This window comes from Felis catus, chromosome D3 (genome assembly GCF_018350175.1).
Source record: "Felis catus isolate Fca126 chromosome D3, F.catus_Fca126_mat1.0, whole genome shotgun sequence".
In the NCBI taxonomy this organism is placed as follows: Eukaryota; Metazoa; Chordata; class Mammalia; order Carnivora; family Felidae; genus Felis; species Felis catus.
The window spans coordinates 43,289,927-43,304,569 of NC_058379.1; the positions used below are offsets into that span (position 1 = coordinate 43,289,927).

General features: G+C 38.8%; 1 protein-coding gene across 2 annotated transcripts in view; it reads right to left on the reverse strand.

Moving 5' to 3' along the window:
* The window catches only part of CLUL1 (clusterin like 1), a 31,404-nt gene that overhangs the window by 7,906 nt on the left and 8,855 nt on the right, over nt 1-14,643 (reverse strand). For both annotated transcript variants that reach the window (XM_006938806.3, XM_019815058.2), the window contains exons 4-6: nt 13,962-14,129; nt 11,317-11,749; nt 5,534-5,671 (exon numbers count right to left, since the gene is read on the reverse strand). In XM_006938806.3, the coding sequence (XP_006938868.2) occupies nt 5,534-5,671; nt 11,317-11,749; nt 13,962-14,129 (739 nt within the window). The remainder of the gene's footprint in view (nt 1-5,533; nt 5,672-11,316; nt 11,750-13,961; nt 14,130-14,643) is intronic.

Sequence of the window (14,643 nt, forward strand, 5' to 3'; positions counted from 1 at the left end):
AAAAAATTTTAAGTGGAGGACTTGTAACTGAAAACTAAAAAACATCTTTGAAAGAAATTAGAGAAGATTTAAATAAATGGAAAGACACGCTGATGGATTGGAAGACTTAATATTGTTAGAACGGCAATACTCTACAAATTGATCTATAGATTGCCAAATTTCCTTTCTACAGAAATTGGCAAGCTGATCCCAAAATTTATATAGAAAGGCAAAGGGCCCAGGATAACCAAAAGAATCTTGAAAACGAAGAACAAAGTTGGACCATCACACTTCCTAATTTCAAAACTACACAGTACAACTGTCAAAACAGTGTGGTACTGGCTTACACAGTACAACTGTCAAAACAGTGTGGTATTGGCTTCGAACAGACATATGGATCAATGGAATAGAATTGAGAGTCCAGAAATAAACCCTACATTTGCTGTCAATGGATTTTCAACAAAGATGCCAAGATAATTCTATGGGGAAAAGAACAGTCTTTTCAAGAAGTAGAACTGAGATAACTGGATATCCAACTGTGAAAGAAAGAAGTTAGACTCCTCCCTCACACCATATACAAAAATGAACTCAAAATGTATCAGAGGGGCGCCTGGGTGGCTCAGTTGGTTGAGCGTCCGACTTCAGCTCAGGTCATGATCTCACAGTTTGTGAGTTTGAGTCCCGCATGGGGCTCTGTGCTGACAGCTCAGAGCCTGGAGCCTGCTTCGGATTCTGTGTCTCCCTCTCTCTCTGCCCCTTCCCTGCTCATGCTCTGTCTCTCTCTGACTCTCAAAAATGAATAAACATTAAAAAAAAAAAGTATCAGAGACCTAAACATATGAACTAAATATGTAAGTCTGTTAGGTGAAACGTAAGTATAAATCTATGGGATCTTGGATTAGGCAATGGTTTCTTAGATATGGCATCAAAATACAAAAATAGAAAAAAAGAAATAGACAAATTAGACTTCATCAAAATGGAATATTATCATATTTCAAAGGGCACCATTCCAAAAGTAAAAAGGCAGCACATGGGGGAAAATATTTGTGAATAATATATCTGATATGGGTTTAGTATCTAGAATATATTAAGAACTCTTACAACTCAACAATAAAAAAAAAAATAATAACATGGGGCAACTGGGTGGCTCTGTTGGTTAAGTAGCCAACTCTTGATTTCGGTTCAGCTCATGATCTCACAGTTTGCATCCAGCTCTGCACTGACAGCATGGAGCCTGCTTGGGATTCTGTCTCTCCCTTTCTCTCTGCCCTTCCCCCAATCATATTCTCTCTCTCTCTCTCTCTCTCTCTCTCTCTCTCTCTCTCTCTCTGTCTCTCTGTCTCTCTTCCTCTCTTTTCCTCTTTCTCTCTCTCTCAAATAAATAAACATTAAAAAAATAATAAAATTAAAATATGGGCAAAGGATTTGAATAGGCATTTCTCCAAAGGAGATACACAAATGTTCATATGGTAGATAGGTTTCCAACTGCAAGAGAGGAAGGACAAGCTTTAATTTACAAGCATGTTTCAAGTCTGCACTTTGGTCACATTTGCCAATGTCTCATTCACTAAGGACAGACCCATGGCCAAGCCCAGATTCATGGACTGGAAAAGCAGACTGTCTCTTGATGGCAGAAACCACAAAATACTGTGGCCATTTTGTTTTTAATCTACAATACATACGTTCCCTTCTGCCTAGGAGAGGTCTCAATTTATGCCTATTGTTCTTAAGTAATTATTAATATTGCCTATGTCACATTGAAAGGAGATCTAATTTAATTGATAGTTATATGGTCATTTAACAAAGTGGGCAGGACACAGAAGTTCTTTGGTATAATTCCCATGTGCCTACCAACTATATTAAGAAATAAAATATTACCTAAATACGTGAAACTCCCATTGTGCCCCTTCCACATTAAAACCTCTCTGTTCTCTCAAAAGGAAACTACTATTTTGAATTGTTATATACAGTACCAGTAATTGATATGGAAAAAGAGGAAAATAGTCACTTGCAGAAAATCTGTTTACAATCAAGGCCAGGGGCGCCAGGGTGGCTCAGTTGGTTAAGCAGCCAACTCTTGATTTTGGCTGGGGTCAGGATCTCACGGTTTGTGAGTTCAAGCCCCGTGTAGGACTCTGCACTGATAGCACGGAACTCGTTTGGGATTCTCTCTCTCCCTCTCTCTCTGCCCCTAACCCGCTCATGCTCTCTCTCTTTCTCAAAAATAAATAAATATTAAAAAAGGATCATCTATTGTAAAAATAAAAAATTAAAATCAGGACAAAAATGTATGGTAAATAGTGGAAGAACAAAAAGATTTATGATCTCTTGGAAAATATTTATCAAATATAAGATTTATTATAAGATTTATAAGATCTTATATCTATAATTACAGCTATGTACATAGTCTTAGAACAAGGAAAGAATCAAATATTGATTAAAGAGGCAAAATTATTGTTTGACAAAATGTAGAAGGGTTGTTTGTAATACAAAAACATGGAAGCAACTTAAATACACTTAAGGAGAATGGGTAAATTGTGATATGCCTACAGAGACCAACACATCAGTGAATTAATGAATCAGAACATGTATTCATATGGTTAACTGTCCCAAACTATACTGTATAACCAAGCTGCAAAAGAATACATAAGCAATATATTTACACTGTTAAGAAAAAGTATCCAAAATTTGGAAACAAGGCAGAAGAATGGCTGCATGTTGGGGCACCTGGATGGCTCAGTCGGTTGAGCGTCTGACTCTTGATTTCAGCTCAGGTCATAAAGCCTGCTTAAGATTCTCTCTCTCTCTCTCTCTCTCTCTCTCTCTCTCTCTCTCTCTCTCTCTCTCATATTCTCTCCCTCTCTCTCCCTCTGTCCCTCTCCCCGGCTCATGTTTGCGTCCTCTCTCAAATTAAAAAGAAAAAAAAAATGGCTGCATACCTTTTTAATGTCATGTAAAACATTGCCTAAAAGGCCTGCCTACCTACAGATTCTTTGATTCTCTAAAGAAATGATCTTTTGTTGGATTTACTACTTAGTGTTGCTCAGGGCCAGAGAACATCCTAGATTGAAAAGTTGCAAATGGTTTTTGTCCAGTAGAGATATAAATTATTTTGGTCTGATAGAAAACATAACTGCAAAACTTATAGTTTTATTGCCCTTTAGGGCATAGTTTTATGCCCTTTAGGGCATAGTTTAGGGCAAAATTATATCTAATTTTGCTATCTGACTTCAACATTCTATCTTTGACTGTAAATACTTCAGTCTGTCTTGTACTCCTTTGTAACAGCTTTAATACTTTGCTGATTCCCTCATTAATGGGACAAATTAATCTTGACATGTGCTCATTTTATATTTGTATGAGTCATAGTTTTAAAGTTAAAAATGATACTTTGACAATATAAATTAAAAACATGTAACACATTGCCAAATATGCTGTGTGTATTATATATATATACATGTGATAACAGTATAAAGAAGGGGAAAGAAATAATAAACACTAAATTCAAAATAGCAGTTTCCTTTTGAGGAGATAAAGAGGATGTGATTTGGAAGATCACAGAGGGAGTTTCATCTATTTTGGTGATGTTTTATTTCTTAATCCAGGATGTAGGCACTTGGGTTTTTGTTCTTTTACTCTTTGTACATTTATAACAAAATGCATTTTGTAATAAAAGTTTTAAGTTACATGGGAGCACATTAGAACATTCTTTCCTTGATGTTTTACCTATGCAGCAGTCGATTAACATGGCATGTATTCAGGGTACCTGTCTGGCTCAGTTGGTAGAACACGCAACTCTTAATCTCAGAGTCTTGAGTTCAAGCTCCACACTGGGTGTGGAGTCTACTTAAAATTAAAAACAATGTTTTTAAACACATTGCATGTATTCTATATTACCTGATTTGTACCATATCTGATGCATTGTCTGATGTATATTGATATCTGAGACATTTGTATTATATAATCTGATTTCTTCCATATTTTTTCCAGTTTTATTGAGCAGTAACTGACCGATAGAAGTATAAGGTGTAAAGTATGATGGTCTGATTTACATATGTTGTGAAATACTTATTGTAATAGGTTGAGTTAACATCCATCATATCATATAGATCCAACAAAAAGAAAACAAAATTTCTCCTTGTGATGAGAACTGTTAGGATCTCTCTTACCAACTTTCCTATACATCACACAGCAGTGTTAGCTGTAGTCATCATGTTGAAGGTTACATGCTTAGCACCTATTTATGTCATAACTGGAAGCTTGTATCTATTGGCCACCTTCCTCCAATCCCCCCTCCCATCTTCTGTATTATTTTATGATAGAGAGAGATTATTCATAAAAGTTCTTAACTGGTTGAAAGGAAGTTAGTGATACATAGATGGGATGTTTGCGTGAGACTATTTTTATAGGCAGTCAGTGTATTTGTGTAAATTTTTCTGTTATAAAAAAACTTCTGTTTCTGTATGCAACCTTATAACTGTGACTTAAAAAGCAAAGACTTGAATAATGAAAATCATTAGTATGTCAGCCATTTTATTTAATCTGCAAAACACCCGTATAAAATAGATATATTATTGCCATTCTCCAAATGATGAAACAGAGGTGCAGAGTCACTCAATTCACAATTCAGGAGAAATAACAGAAAGGTCCAGTTTCTATTCAACCTTGCTTTTTAGAATTTCCTTCCTTTAGCGAGGTGAAATGCAGAAACACAGGAATTGAAATCTCGTGGCTTTTGTAAGAAAATGTGTTGGGGCCCTAGCAGGTGGGAGGAGTGACTTTAGCTAAGGGAAGGGTGGGAGAAGGGGGGCTGCCAGGCAAGAGAAGGATTTCTCACCTGGGGAAGGAACCGAAGGCCACTCTTTGCTAGGTCTGGGAGGGGAAAGACTGTAAGAGGAGCCACTTTACATATTTAAATTCTAATTAGTGATTTACCCACCAGCTGGAAAGAGTTAATGCCACTTAAAAATAAAACTCAGTTGGGGCACCTGGGTGGCTCAGTCTGTTAAGCACCTGACCCTTGATCTCAGGTCATGATCTCTCTCCATGAGATGGAACCCATATGGGGCTCTTCCTGCTGACAGCATGGAGCATGCCTGGGATTCTCTCTCTCTGCTCCTCCCCTGCTTGAGCTCTCTCTAAATAAATAAATAAACTTAAGAAAAAAATGCAAAAACAAAAACTCACGTGGCTAACAATTTGCTTACACAATGGGAAGATTGCTTCCGTGGTGGGATTTTATTTCCTTGTGGTAAAAAGGAAAGAGTGCCTTAATTTGCCCCTACTTCTCTTTTGCACACATTAGTGTTTCTCTGTCTTTAACCCCAAAAAGTTTCACAGGAACAGGAGGGAATTTTAAATAAGGAAAAAAGCGAGTTGACCTACTTTTGAATAATAAAAGCTTATAAAACTATGCTGAGTACCCCTAGATGGAGATAAACATGCATAAAAAGTGCTTGAAGGAAAATAAATGAATCCATGATGCTTGCAAAAGTGTGATTTTGACCTCTGACCAGAATACTATTGAAACCTTGAGAAAATAATGATTATTTACCTTCCCACAGGTAATCCTGACATTTTTGGCATCTTGCATGAAACTGGAAACATTCTGATAAATTTTGGCCAAGTTCTGCACACGGTCCCCTGTTCTGCACAGGCAACATCTCTGAACTCAGGCTTCCATGGTTAGAGTCTGGAGGTAACATAGTGTTTACACATTAATGTCATTAGAGTCTGCATTTTAAAGGCATGGACTAGATGTCATTTCTTTGTCTTACCAGTTCTTTCAAAATCTTTCCATATTCAATCATAGGAAGGTCCATTGTTGCAACCATTTGCTAGGACAATTTGACATCTATTTAAAATTGCACATATTCTTTAATCCAACAATCACATTACTATTATTATTATTCATTATTTGTACACTCCTCCTTCAGAAAGGTTAATGCATATGGTTTTATTTTCTGGAGGGAATTATGAGGAATCTTTGGGAAGACATACTTGATGGGATGTGAGAGGGCAGCTTTCATTTGTTTTGTTCTTTTATATATTTAAATTATTTTTTAATTTTTAAAAAAATGTTGATTTATTTTTTAGAGAAAGAGAGAGTGTAAGCGGGGGAAGGGCAGAGAGAGAAAGGGAGAGACAGAATCCTAAGCAGGCTTTGCGCTGTCAGCACAGAGCCTGATGTGGGGCTCCATTTCACGAACCTGTGAGATCATGACCTGAGCCAAAATCAAGAGTCAGACACTTAACCGACTGAGCCACCCAGGCACCCCTATATTTGAATTATTTTAAATTTAGTGTGTCTTACTTTTATTATTTTTATTTCTGATGTCGATGGATTAACTAAATAGGGAGTTGTAAGCTGCTTTTCTCTTTCGATTTCTTTCTATTTAAAAATTTTTCTAGGGGCTCCTAGGTGACTTGGTCAGATAAGTGTCCAACTTTGACTCAGGTCATGATCTCACAGTTTGTGAATTCGAGCCCTGCGTCAGACTGTGTCAACAGCTCAGAGCCTGGAGCCTACTTCGGATTCTGTGTCTCCTTGCTCTCTGCCCCTCCCCGACTCACACTCTGTCTGTCCATCTGTCTGTATGTCTTTCTCTGTCTCAGAAATAAATAAATATTACACATTTTTTAAAATTTTCTAATAATTATTTTAATCTTTTAAAGCCAAAATTGGGAAATACATTGGAGTTTCAAAGGCACTGGGAATATCTATTTCTAAAACTGGGTGGTAGGCATTTACTTTATTACTATTCCTTTTGCATTTCATATATATGATGTTATAAACAATGGATCAAGAATTTAGGAAAACATCTAAAGCAGATCAACTTTTGAGAAACCCTTTTTTTTTTCTGGAAGAACTAATAATCCATATGAAAATGATGACGTGAAAAAGAAGTAAATCCAACAGAAAATTGACAGTTCTCAACTGAATGTTTCACATTAGGAAACATTTATTACTAATTTACAACCCAATGATTTTCTCCTATATTGAATCATCAACATTTTAAAACAAAACATTTCATTTTGAGATAAATTGTGAAATCTGTTGCTTAAAAACCTCTGAGGCATTGGTTACATCATGTGGTGCATAAGGCAACCATCTCCTTTTGTTGAATAGGAAGTCATTTCTTCTCAGCTGCCTTCCTGAATGGTCCCCTGTAGTCACTGAGGAGTTCTACTGTAGAGCTTGTCTCTGCTTCATGTACTGTTTGCTTTTTTACCTTCTCTGTTAGACCCTGAGCCCCTTGAGGGAAGGGATTTGGTCTTATCATTTGAATCATGTCATTCTTCCATACCTTTTTCTGTCATTTCAGTTACAATGGTCCTGTAGTTGTCCACTGATCTGTTTTCCTTTCTCTGGACTGAGCTCCTAAAAGTCAGGGAGCTGTGTCATAATCATGGTCTTATTCCCAGCATCTAGTTGAACACCTGGTGTGTAGATCGGGGATGGCAAATTCCAGGTCCATGTGATACCAGTTCCTCATTCTGTGCCATGGCATGACAGTAACCCATCACTGAGCTCTAGACCCTTCTAGGCAGCTACTTCCAGTGCTGTCACTCATAGCAACCATCTCCTCTCCCCACTTGCCTGTCTCCCCACCCCAGTCAGAGGGAAAATTAAAGGCAGCAACATTCTCCAGTGTGGGATTAGAGCTCATATCTCCCAGCAACCAGCATTGCATCAGGCTACTGCACCACACAGTTTCATTCAACGCCATCTATCCTTGCCAGGGATTCATGAGGAAAGTGAGGACAACTGCAAGAGCTATTTTATTCTCTTCCAGTAGGAACTTAGGTCTAGAAAGACTGAGGTAGGAAAGAAATTCTCCCATATGGCGACAAAAATGAAATCACACTCAATCAAAGAAAAAAATACTAATAACCAAAATATTTCAGAATTTTTATTGCTGCCTCTTTCCTTTTAATGGTGTTCATTATTCAATTTTAGCTACTTTTCTAATTTTAGCACTTAGGACAATCATGACAAATAAAACCCATCCATGAAGGTTGCCAGATACACAGTGCTCACTCAGGCAATGTTGGCCATCGTAATTGACAAGAGGCTTGTATTCATTTCCTGTTGCTGTTGTAACAGAATACCACAAATATAGTGGCTTGAAATAATACAAATGTTCTGGTTCTGTGGGTCAGAAGTTTGAAATGGGTCTCACTGGCCTAAAATCAAGGTGTTGGGCAGGGGATTTTTTTTTCCTGGAGGCTCTAGGGGAGAATCTATTTCCTTGCCTTTCCAATTTCTAGAGGCCAACTATAGTCCTTACTTCATGGCCCTCTTCCTCTACCTGCAAAGGCAGCAAAGTAGGGGCCTTCTCATATTACCATCTCTATGGGTTTTGTTCTGCCTCCCTCTTCCGCTTTTTAAAAAATGTTTATTAGTTTTTTTGAGGGAGAAAAAAAACTTGCATGTGAGCAGGGAGGGGCAGACAGAGGGAGAGAGAGACCATCCCAAACAGGCTCTATGCTCAGCGTGGAGCCTGACGTGGGGCTGGCTCTCATGAACCATGAGTTCATGACCTGAGCTGAAATTAAGAGACGCTTAGCCGACTGAGCCACCCAGGTGCCCCTCTTTCCCACTTTGAAGAACCCTCGTAGCCACATGGATAATTCAGGATAATCTCCCTGTTTTAAGATCAGCTGACCAGCACCTCAATTCCATCTACAACCTTACTTTCCCCTTGCCACGTAACACAACATATTCACAGGTCCTGCAGATTAGGGTGTAGATATCTTTGGAAGCTATTATTCTGTCTACATAGGGACAAAGCTCAAAATGTCTTCTCATTAGGCAGACTGTGCAGGCACATTAGGTTTATTCCTCACCTACCACCTGTCAAGAAAAGTGATGGAAATCGCTTGCAAATACCCTATGGCCCCTCCCTGACTAGTTTTGATAGATAGTCTGCATGTGCTTATCCGAGAAGAGAATGTCTCTTCTGTTGAGCTAGCTCTGTGCTGTCAGGTAGGGTAGGGATAGCAGAGAAAGAAGAGTTGAAAGGTCTATCACATATCCTTTTGTTTTTGTTTTTCATACTTGCATTTACGTTACGTTTGCATTACAGGAGGCTCTGGATATGCCGGTTATCACCAAGGTGGGGGTTGTGCAGAGAGCCAGCTGAGCAGGGTGTGTGTGAATGGAGTGGAAGCTGGGGCAGAACTGGTGGAAACCTACATTCTTACTTGGTGGGGAGGAAGGGGGTTGTAGTGATTGGAAAGTTATTTAGATTTCAGTGCAGATGAATCACTATATACTCCTCTGCACATGTATAATGATGTGCATCCACATATAAGGATGCACACAATGTGAAAGATGGGGGAGGGGCACTATTTTGTTCTAATGAACACAAACAATGATATCTATTTAAAAGTTCAGGCAAAAATTACTTAATATCACTCTAGCATTGATATATTTAGTCTACTGCCTTGATGCTTTTCCTGAATATTGGTGAATTTGGGACCTCAGAATAGGATACCAGAGAAAACACCTGACTTACAAGAAAAGTCCTCCAGACCCTGAAATAGAACCCAGCAATGATTCCAGTAATGATGGCTGTTCTCTACTCATGGAACAATGGGACAGGAAGGATGTCATGTATTGGTTTTTGGCTTTGGTTTCTGGTACTGTGAGGTAACTCTATACTCTTCTGTATAGAGACCAGTGATGCCATGTCATGGCAATTTTGAGAATTTGATTCAGATGTTGCAGCTACAGCTGATATAACTGGAAAATAGCTAGAAGGAGCCCATTTCTTTCTACATACAAAAAGCTCTGCGTGGTTAACATATACAACTTGAAGAGTCTGGAGAGAAGTATAAACCCATGAAACTGGCACCACAATCTATGCCATAAACCTATCCATCACTTCCAAAAATGTCCTCCTGCCCTCTTATTTATTTATTATTGTCATTATTATTATTAACGATGCTTAACGTAAGATCTACCCTCTTAGCCAATTTTCAAGTATACAGTGCAGTGTGTTTATTTTTTTTAACGTTTTTTTAAAAATTTGTTTATTTTTGAGATACAGAGAGACAAAGCATGAACGGGGGAGGGTCAGAGAGAGGGAGACAAAGAATCCGAAACAAGCTCCAGGCTCTGAGCTGTCAGCACAGAGCCGGACGTGGGGCTCGAAGTCACGGACCGCGAGATCATGACCTGAGCCGAAGTCGGCCGCCTAACCGACTGAGCCACCCAGGCGCCCCCAGTGCAGTGTGTTTAACAATAGGCACTATTCTGCACAGTTGGACTTGTATGTTTAGGACTCACTCATCTTATGTAACGGAGGTTTTTTGCTCTCTGACCAACATCTCCCCATGTCCCCCTCCACTCAGCTCACAGGAACATCATTCTACTCTTTGCTTCCATGACTTTGACTGTTTTAGATTCCTCATCTAAGCAGTATTATGTACTATTTGTCCTTCTGTGTGTGGCTTGTTTCACTTAGCGTAATGTCCTCCAGGTTCATCCATGTTGTCACAAATGGCAGAAGGAGCCTCTAGAAGGAGCTCGCTTTATTTTTCATGCCAGAGGGGTGCATTCTTTCATGTGGCTCTGTGGTCCATAAGACATAAATCTAAGGGAATGTAAACCCTACCTTGGCCCACCCAGCAGCTCTCATTTCTAAGATGCTGTGTCCCAGCCACTCCACAGAAACCCAAGGAAGGCACCTCCTTCTGTCTGAAGACACACTGCAGCATTTTGTTTCCAACATGGTCCATCTTGGGGCATGTTTGGTATTGGTAGAAGGCAATTCTTATCCTTTACAGAAATTCTGATTATGTAGCTTTGGGTTTCTCTATAAGCATCTTCTATGGCTTTGTGCATAAATGTTATGATTTAAAGGATTACGGCAGTGATGCAGAGGAGGCTATGGAGGGCACTATGGAGGGCACTGGTTATATGTGACACTAGGCTTCTTCCCAAACTGTGAGTTGAGGAGTCTAGACTCATTTTAAAGAAGCCCCATGATGTTCAGGCAGAATAGAGCAGAGCATATATACACAAGTTTTGATAAAGGGGGCAACCATTTTGTTCAACTTTCTCACCCTGCTAGCACTTTCCTTATCAGCTTTGAAAACTTGCTTTAAAAAGACAGAACAGCCCCACAGGGCTATTGACAATGACAGAAGAGGGATGGTGTTTGGCAGACTTCGAAGCTTTCTCTAAGAGGCTCTGAAACGTCAATTATCCATAAATTGTCACTCTAAGAAACATTGTACAATGACTTAGAAATGTCTACCATTTCCAAAGATAAACAAAGCTTGACCTTAGTATTGACATCTAAGTAAAAATCATCTTTTAATACTTACCTTTGTCTTGCTTTGGTAAATCTGCTATTGCATTCAGCGTCTCGGTGACTGCCGTGCTGATACTGTGATAAACAGAGAGACTGAAATTACAAAACAGCTGGAAGAAGCTGGGAATGTCCCAACTTTGCACAGGATCCATTTTTTTCTCTGGTTCTTTGGATAAAACCGGAAGAAAGCTAGGCTGCGTGGAGTTTGTATCTGACATGAAATATGATTGAAAAGCCTGGTCAAATTCTTGCTGCATCTGTTTGAAGACGTTAAGACTCCTGTTAAAGAGAAATCTCACATCCACGGTCAGCTGGCTGAATACATTCTCTATTTGGGCCACTTGTGCGTCCTCCTCAATGAATTTTTCACTGACAGGGAGATCTTTTTGATGATCTTCATGGAAAGGAAACAAGTATTGATACATCTTCCTGAAAAACTGTTCGACCTGTGGGGTGAGGTGGAGGATAGAAATGGAATAAGAGATTAATTTTCTTTCTAGACTGTTTCTTTTTTAAAAATCAACTTTATTATTTTTTTTAAATGGAAGGACAATTGACATGGACCATTTCTTATTGTAAATTTTAAAGTCAACTTGCAGTGGTCATTCCAAATCAAAAATAATAATGGGCAAGGTAGGAAAAGGTGACTCATTTTTTAAGATAATTTATTAACACTCTTATAACTTTGACTTTGTTTGTGGAAATAGGATCTGAAATTCTTCCTTGTTTATGTTTGCCTACCAAAGGCCAAGTTTTTAATATTGTTGGCAAGCCACAGCCTGATGTAGCGGCAGAGGCTGGCATGTCAAGGTTTAAAGGGTACTGTGTAGGTTGCCCCAAAACTGTGAAAAAGGCTCTTGCCTTTCATCTCTGTCTTAGGGTTTTTTGGTTTTGGGGTTTTTTTGTTTTTGGGGGGGTTTTTTTTGGTTTGTTTCCTTTAGCGTAATGTTGTTAGTGACTTTATGGTCTTCTCTTTCTTGTCTCATAAATTAGTCCATGGAAAGGAAAAGATAAACACATTCATACTGAATTATAGATGCCTGATAGAGTTAAATAGGCTACTTAGGGATGGTTACATATTAGTAGTGATCAAAGCCCTCTTTGGCTAGGGTCAAAGAAATGAATCTCTAATTGTAGAATTTTACACTCAGTGGGAGAATATTTTCCAGCAGTCACACCATGCCCTACATCCATATGACTTCCAGGTTTGTGCTAGAACACAATTGTCCTTATATGGTAGCACTGTGGCCATGTTGAAAGCTATGGAGCATACCAACTATCAGACATCACAGATGTAGCCTCCCAATGCTGTTCAAAGAAATCCCCAGAAATTCTTATATTATTCTTGCCTTTCTCAAAAAGTAATCTGGGTGGGGGCCGGGGTGGGAGTTGGGACCCCTGGGTGGCTCAATCAGTTAAGTGTCCAATTCTTGATTTTGGCTCAGATCATGATCTCATAGCTTGTGAGATCAAGTCCCGTGTCAGGTTCCATGCTGACCACATGGAACCTCCTTTCTTTCTCTCTCTTTCTTTCTCTTTCTCTCTCAAAATGAATAAACTTGAAAAAAAAAAAAGTAATCTGGGTGGATTGTCTGTCCCTCTCTCTGCCAGCTTGTATTTGCCTGAATCCATCCACAAAAACAAATTTCAAAGCCCCAAGAAATTTTCATAAAGTCACACAACTGGCACAGACAGGAATGGTTCCCAAATCTCTGACTTCCAGCCAGTGCTCATTCCACTGTTTTCCGGTATATTGGAGAGTGACAATGGCTATAAAAATAGAGCAGATGCAATTAACAGTGGAGGCAAATTAACTTGGCAAATGAATTGTCCTAGGGGTTGCTCCCTCTATAACTGGGTATGGCATTGCCAAGCCAGGAGCCTACTGTAAGTAGTGCATGCTGTAATATAGGGAGAGAAATTTCAGTGCATTTCATATTCAGCTCACGTCTCAAATGGGAAGAGAAATTCAGGCCAATAGAATAGGAGACTTTTATGGGGCAGAGCTTATCCTATTCAGGTCACCACCCTCTGTGATTCCCTCTGCCCAGACAGATAGCCAAAGGGGACAAAACAAACAAACATGCCAGCCCTATAGGGAATGCATAGATATGGTTAAAGAGGGCATGAATGTGTGCATATGTGTGTGTTGCTGTAAGAGGGCAAGCCTATTGAAGGAGAGATTCAGGAGGCAGAGGATGTCTTCAAATGTTTGGCCTCCAGGGAAAAAATGAAAGCAGGTTGAAATCAGAGACTATAATACTATTATTTAGAATGCAATTCAGCAAACATTTATTAGATACCTAATGCTTAAATGAAGACAGCTAACATGTGGTCCCTGCCCTCAAAGAGCTTACAATCTAGTGGGAACATATTCACAAAGGACAAATACAAGACAGAAAGATTCAGGATATTTCCAAGAGGGATATACACCGTGTCATTAAAGGGAGAGATGAACACTGAATGACTGTTTTATCTTGTAATTTGAATATACACAGGTGATTTGTACATAGCATGAATGTTAGATTCTAGGTCACAAAAGGCCAATATCAGGTCAGGCATTTCTATTCTAAATAGTAAAATAAATTAATTTTTAAAAATTAAGCTGGAGTATGTACCTTAAGTATTCTGAAACCTTGAGCTCTATTTTTCCCTTACCGTATTTTTCATAGAGGACCAGCTAGATTGGCAGGTTGTGTAAAATCTCATGCAGTTACTCTCCAGGCAAGACTTGCATTCGTCCCAGGAATCTGTCAAAGACACCTGGCATAGACTTTGTTCTTCTTCCAGATGTTCCTGAACTTCATTCATGAGTTTCAGGGCTTCCTAATTAAAAAGTAGAAACACACATCCTATGACTAGATAAAGAAGATGTAATATATATATACAATGGAGTATTACTTGGCAATCAAAAAAATGAAATATTGCCATTTGCAACTACGTGGATGGAACTAGAGGGTATTATGTTAAGTGGAATTAGTCAGAGAAAGACAAATATCATATGACTTCACTCACATGAGGACTTTAAGAGACAAAACAGATGAACATAAGGGAAGGGAAACAAAAATAATATAAAAACAGGGAGGGGGACACAACAGAAGAGACCCATAAATATGGAGAACAAACTGAGGGTTGCTGGAGGGGTTGTGGGAGGGGGGATGGACTAAATGGGTAAGGGGCACTAACGAATCTACTCCTGAAATCATTGTTGCACTATATGCTAACTAATTTGGATGTAAATTTAAAAAAAATTAAATTAAAAATTAAAAAAAAGAAACAAACGTCCTATTTCCATTTCATAACTCTATGTGTACCTTAGCTGATTTTTAAAATATGCGTA